General features: G+C 43.6%; 1 protein-coding gene across 1 annotated transcript; it reads left to right on the forward strand.

The window, feature by feature from the left end:
- Nucleotides 1-4,779: 4,779 nt before the first annotated feature.
- Nucleotides 4,780-7,138, forward strand: LOC117940375 (dematin-like; the record flags this gene model as incomplete). Its single annotated transcript, XM_034865685.1, has 3 exons — nt 4,780-4,896; nt 5,265-5,345; nt 6,952-7,138. Coding segments are annotated over exons 1-3 (277 nt in total), but the record flags the coding sequence as incomplete, so codon positions are not given.
- Nucleotides 7,139-7,268: the final 130 nt, after the last annotated feature.

Below are 7,268 nucleotides of genomic sequence, written 5' to 3' on the forward strand. Positions count from 1 at the left end.
ATTAGGGGACCACTAAGGTCTATATAAAGAGACTTCAGATACAGTATTAGGGACCACTAAGGTCTATATAAAAGCAGATAATATTCTAAGTGTCTGACAACATTAACGAAAGGATTTCTAAGGATGTCGACCTTTCTCTTAAAGAGTAAGATCCATTTTTTTTAAGATCAAAACATCCACGATGTTGCGTTCACTAAACCCACCAGACTCTATGTAAATTAACAGTAATTTTAGCATTGTAAAATCCACTTAATTCAAAGTCAACAGAAACCAAATCAAACCCTGAAAGCCATTTTTTGTCGTCTTTCCACTTGTCCAACCATCACAACTCTAGTTTTTGTTTGAAATAAACACTTACTTAACCAATTTACATGTGAAAATATGTTGGATCTTTACACACTAAAAGTATAGCTTTTTTAAATGGAGTCTGGTTGGTGTAGCGCTAGTGACGTCAGAGCTGTTTCTGGTTAAACAGAAAGGTCTTAAAGAGGTTTTAAAGGTCTGTCTCTGTAGGGATCCATCCCATAATGTTGTCAGACACTTAGAATAATAATCTGAGCCTGTCAGCAGCCACAACACCACTGTTAGTGGACGCTGACTGACGAGGCATATTTCTCCTGGAGGGTTACATTACATCCCAGCCTGTGGCTGCCGGTCACAGCATCCACGCTTAATACTGGACCACCGTCAAAGATTGTTGTTCCCATCAGTCTCTCAGACACAAACACATGGGGACATAGGTTGAAAACAAATGGTAGTTACTCTTAAATTGCCGAGATAAGACTTGTTCCTCTGGGAGCGATCTAGGATGTATAAAACAAACTGCTGCTGTGATGCATGAGTTGCTCTCCAAGCATCTTAAAATGTGCATATGATAGGGAAAAAATTAAAAATTTGGACCTCAGTATTGCTTAAATCTTGGATACGGGCCTGCCTGAGGATGTGTGTTTAATTGATGTGTGTGTAGCAGATTAGTCCGCATGCACATGCACATGCACACACACACACACACACACACACACACACACACACACACACACACACACACGCTGAGAGTCTCTGGCAGTTAAAAGCTCTGGTGATAAGAAGACTATCGGACACAGAAAGCACTCAGACTGCTGCCGGTCACATGACGGATGATGCCCCGTCCCCGTCCCCCAAGAGACTCAGAGACAGGCAGCTCATTCACTAATGAAGCCGTGGAGGAAGTAATCACATCCTTTACTTCAGTTAAGGTACTAACACCCCACCAAAAAAGTCCTGACCCTGGCTAACCCTAATCCTAACCCTGGTTAACCAAAACCCTAGTTAACTCTAATCCAAACCCTAGTTAACCCTAACCCTGGTGAACACTAATCCTAACCCTAGTTAACCCTAACCCTGGTGAACCCCAATCCTAACCCTAGTTAACACTAACCCTGGTGAACACTAATCCTAACCCTAGTTAACTCTAATCCTAACCCTAGTTAACCCTAACCCTGGTGAACACTAATCCTAACCCTAGTTAACCCTAACCCTGGTGATCCCTAATCCTAACCCTAGTTATCCCTAACCCTGGTGAACACTAATCCTAACCCTAGTTAACCCCAATCCTAACCCTAGTTAACACTAACCCTGGTGAACACTAATCCTAACCCTAGTTAACCCCAATCCTAACCCTAGTTAACCCTAACCCTGGTGAACACTAAAACTAACCCTAGTGAACCCTAACCCTGGTGAACACTAATCCTAACCCTAGTTAACCCTAACCCAGGTGAACACTAATCCTAACCCTAGTTAACCCTAACCCAGGTGAACACTTATCCTAACCCTAGTTAACCCTAACCCAGGTGAACACTAATCCTAACCTTAGTTAACCCTAACCCTGGTGAACACTAATTCTAACCCTAGTTAACCCTAACCCAGGTGAACACTAATCCTAACCTTAGTTAACCCTAACCCTGGTGAACACTAATCCTAACCTTAGTTAACCCTAACCCTGGTGAACACTAATCCTAACCTTAGGTAAACAAAGAAGCTAAAACTAGTGAGATGTCTCACTCTGGAGATAAAACAGAGACCTTAACACACAGGGTGAAAACAGGATCTGCAGCAATGTGCATTACAACAAAAATATATATTTATATTTTAGGTACCTGGAAACCTATTCTGTTACAACCTCAAAATACAATGATGAACCTGAAAATATTAATAATAGCATAAAATGGGCGCTTAAAATATCAGGGGAGAGACGCAGCTGGCATCCATTGATGAAATAATACAACTTTTAAAAAACTGATGAGGAAGTGAAACTGTAACAGAAGAGAAATATCCACTCTCACTGATCTGGTGTTTATTATCTGAGGACATTAGATGGTTAGATGATAGAGGGAGGAAAGCTGAAGCTCCCCGGCTGTGTTTGGGTGATTCTCGGGAGGGAGGGGTGTGACGGTTACCACAGCAATAACTGTTAGAAGGACTAGCTGGGCGTTGGCCCGGCTGGGTGCGCAGATAAACAGCCAGCGAGGGGAGGGAGGGAGGGAGGGATGGAGATGGAGGCGGAAGAAGAGAGAGGCAGATGAAAGAGGAGGGGTTTCACAGGATATCCTCCTCCTGCAGCCGAGACGAGCAGAGAGGCTCTCACGTTGGTTACAGACAGTTAAAGAAGTGGACCATCAGGTCTTGTTGCTCTGGACGGAGACCAGTGAAGTCTATATGGAGCTATGTCCCGGTGATGCTGAGCGTTACTGCGCAGCCTCCAAATGAGCTGGAAGACGTAGATGTGACCTGAGCAACCTGTCTGAAAGCTGTAAGTCTTCTGGTAGCTGTGCAAGAGAAATCTCAATCATTCCCCATCAGCAGAGACAGAGAGGTAGGTATATGTTAGGAGATAACATAGACACAGGCTAATTACTGCTAACTAACATGCTAGTTGACATTAGTAATTAAACCTGAACAGCTGATGAACACCAAACTGTCTTCGAGCTTCTCCTGACAATACAGTGATTTTTCGACTTTGTGACGGTAAGTTGCGTGATTCTGTACATGTATGGAGCCATGTGCCTACTCATCTTAGCCGCTGTGATGCCTGACAGGAGCTTCCATGTTGTGCAGAGGCAGGTTATTGGCCGGTAGTTGGATGGGATTGTTCCCTTCTGGGGATCCTTCTTGAGCAGGATTGTGCGTCCTTGGGTTAACCATTCTGGGGGGGCGGTCCCATCCATCAGCAGGTGGTTCATTTGGACTGCCAGGCGTTCATGGAGTGCAGTTAGTTTCTTCAGCCAGTAGGTGTGGATCCTCTCAGGGCCTGGTGCTGTCCAGCTCTTCATACCTACCAGTCTTTCTTGGATGTCTGCCGTTGTTGTGGTTACTGGTTCTTGTTCTGGGAGATTGCTGTGATCTGTTCTAAGATCCACCCCATATGTTCTTCCAGTACTGTTCATCTCAGCCCTGGGTGGATCTGATCTTATGTCATTATCATGCCACCAAGAGTGAACTTTGGATGGTTCGGTGGAGAACATCCGGTTTATTCTCCTGGCTTCTGCTTCTCCCTTGTATCTCTTTAGGCCAGAGCGGTGAGTCTTAAGTCTGTTTGGCGGTCTCTAGAGCCTCAGGTATCAACAGCTTGTTGTATTTCTTAGGTAACCCCTTCCTTACACCTTCCTGTAGCTCTGAGAGCTGACTAACCTCTCTTCGTGTTGCCTTGATCTTGGCCTCGAACCTTCTCCTCCATGGGGGGTAATGCTCTTTGTGGTTTGTGGTGTTCATCTTATAGCCAAGCATGTCTAGGATTACTGTTGCTGTGGCGGACATCAGCTCATTGTTCTCGATCATGGTTTTAGTAGGAATAGTATGTAGTACTGCATTCACAGCTGCATCTTTATATATATATATAAATATAAATATGGCTTTTCTGCCCACAAACAACAAATCCAGATACTCCAACTGTATGTAGACTACGGTGACTGCGGAGTGAAATGCAACTTTTCTTTAAAATCTCTGCTCTCGAGCCCGGGTATTGGTTCTGGAGAAAGATACCAATACCAGTTCCTGTCCTGTGTCCTCTGTCTGCCCCGCGAGGACGCTCCGGTAACCTGAACCCGAGTCCCTGTGTTGTTTTACATCCAGGCTCCTTGTCCCCGCCAGTCCGTCCTCACCCCGAGGGACGCGGTGTCTCCATGTGTGAGAAACAGGATCGGTGTGTTTGTTCTGAAAGCAACTAAAAAAAAGCAGGAAAGAAGATCCGTTAGCTTCTCAATCAGCGGAAAATTAATTAACATTAAATGGAAATATACTCATCACAGCGTTGTACTGGGAAGCTGTTGAGGTATTACTGGAATAATCTAACATGCATCTTTTGGACTTTTTAAAGGGCCATGGCATGAAAATGTCCCTTCATGAGGTTTTTGACTTTAAAATGAGTCTCCCCTTGGTATCCTGCTCTGCCTTTGAGAAAATGAAAGATCAGATAGGCCAATCTGCAATCTTGCTCCTTATGACGTCATAAGGGGGAGCATCTCGGAGGCTACTTCAGACGCTACAGAAGTCTCTCGTTAGCATCTCGGAGGCTACTTCAGACGCTACAGAAGTCTCTCGTTAGCATCTCGGAGGCTACTTCAGACGCTACAGAAGTTTCTCGTTAGCATCGGGGACTGACAGGGCGCTTTTGTGTTTTAAAATGTCTGCTGAAAAAAAGCATTGTGCACCAGAAATGAAATGTCATTACTTTGCTTTTTCGATGACTCATTCCCAAACTCATTCATAAAACGTCAGCCTGTGGTAAGATACTGTAAAATGGCTAATGCATTTACTGATTGAGTCTCCCTCTCTCTCTCCCTCTCTCTCTCTCTCTCCCTCTCTCTCTTCCAGCTGGATAAAACCAAACAGGAAGACGGTTTCTCTCCAGTCATGCAGAAGGTAATCAATCCACCTGTTAGAGACTCTTAAAGGTGCCCTGCCACACAAATCTGTTCTTATGTTGTGTGTGTGTGTGTGTGTGTGTGTGTGTGTGTGTGTGTGTGTGTGTGTGTGTGTGTGTGTGTTCTATGTTAATACCGTATATGTCCACACTCCTTATATTTCTTCATTCATATGTGTACTTTATACAATTTGTTCAACTGCAACACAGAATTTCCCTTCGGGGATCAATGAAGTATTTGTGATTCTGATTTCTGATTCCCAATGTCGACCGATACGGAAAACTTGGTAACATCTCTACATGAGATCCAAGATGTAAAATAAAGTGTAATGATTTCATCCCCTAAATGTTTCTGACGGTGTTGCAGGTGGAGGGACGGTTAACCCCGGTCAACCTGCCTATTTCCAGGGGCGCAAGCACCCCGGGGTCCCCCGCCGCCGGCATCACGGTAACGAGGCACTCTTATTTATAGATGCTGGTCTAACAGGGAGGTGTGTTCAGGTGCATTCTGGGCGTGCTGGTCTTACAGGGAGGTGTGTTCAGGTGCATTCTGGGCGTGCTGGTCTTACAGGGAGGTGTGTTCAGGTGCATTCTGGGTGTGCTGTTCTCACAGGGAGGTGTGTTCAAGTGCATTCTGGGCATAAGAGGATGTAAATCCTCCATCACAACGCGCAAGAGGACCTCTGATTGGCTGTTGAAGGGAATGGGAGAGGACTTCTGATTGGCTGTTGATTGCACGTTACACAGTTCTCTACAGTTACTCTCTTAAATGTCTTAAACTGCTGCTTTCCTGTGGTGTCCCTCAGGGTTCTGTGTTCGGCCCATATTATTTGAAGAAACTTTTTTTTTTTGCGCTGAATCAAATTTTTATTGGTCCTGATTCAGCTCGAAGCTGGTTGGCTCGGATCCAGACATAAAATTCTTTATATCAGCGTTTAATTAAGCTACAACGGACATATTGAACTGGGACAAACACACTTCCAGAGATGTTGGCGCTCACTGTCACCGTCCAATGGGAGGAGAGAGCAGATGTGAGTCATTCATGCTCAGATTTTAACGGTTTACAACATTACTGTCGTACTGAAATTTGTGAAATCCATAAAATAATAAACTTTATCGTTACAAACAATAACAGAAGATGGAAATTATTTTTTTGCTATCTGGGTTATTGCTAACGTTAGCTCAAAACACCATCCAACTTTCACCCTTTGTTGTATTTGATGCTAACTTGTAGCTAAGCTAGCAATTATTTCAGAAACATGTTAGCTCTCTATAGTTGTTTGATTGCTAACGTTAGCTCAAAACACCATTCAGCTGCTACTTTGTTGTGTTTTACGCTAACTTGCAGCTAAACTATCAGTGAACCAACTTGGTTAAGTAGGTCAATTTTTACTGTGTTGACATTACAGTCTCTCGTTAGCATCTTATATAGTTAGCATCTTATATGGTAACCACTCGTCATGACATGAGCGATTCAGATCTGCCCTCTCCTCCCATTGGGCAGCGACATTCACCCTTGAGCTTACACCCAGGGTCCAAAATTAACTTTATTGCCCCCCCCCCCTCCCCAGCCAAATGTTACCAGCCACTCAATAGATGCTGCCACTTGTGTCTTTTCTGTGTCAATGTGTAGTATGATTTAATATATTTTATTAAGCAAACGTCTGTATTATGGCGACTTGTACGTTGTATTTATCAACGGGATTTGAAGAGTTGTATCTGAATTACTGCTTTTTATATTTGTATATTATATTTAATTAATGTACACTGTCCCTGTCAAATTAATAAATAAATAAAATAAAATAAAATAAAATGAAATGAAATGAAATGAAATGAAATGAAATGAAATGAAATAAAATAAAATAAATTAATTTAATAAAATGTATTAAATAAAATAAAATAACCTAATTAATTAAGATGGTGCTCATTTTGGGCCCTGCCTATGCTCACTCAAAGACACTCAGTCTCTACACACGAACCCTCTCTAATTCTCTAACCCGTGGCCTGTGTGTGTGTGTGTGTGTGTGTGTGTGTGTGTGTGTGTGCTGGTCCAGGCCCGGGTGAACGACCAGGTGGTGGGCTACAGAGACCTGGCGGCGCTGCCCCGAGACAAAGCCATCCTTCAGGTGGAGAGACCCGACCTGATGTCCTACCAACCACACCTCACCTTCTCCCCCCTCGACGCTCCACCCAGAGAAGTACAACACTCACGTTACATATCTGCAATTCAACATATCACATGTGCCATTATTATTACATCTGTGCATAATTTTTCATTTGGGCAATTTTCATAGTCTTTCCATAAAGAGCAGGTCTAGACCGGACTCTGGGATGTTATTTATCTCCCAGGTCTTTCCATAAAGAGCAGGTC

The sequence above is a fragment of the Etheostoma cragini genome, unplaced genomic scaffold, assembly GCF_013103735.1.
Source record: "Etheostoma cragini isolate CJK2018 unplaced genomic scaffold, CSU_Ecrag_1.0 ScbMSFa_2328, whole genome shotgun sequence".
Lineage (NCBI taxonomy): Eukaryota > Metazoa > Chordata > Actinopteri > Perciformes > Percidae > Etheostoma > Etheostoma cragini.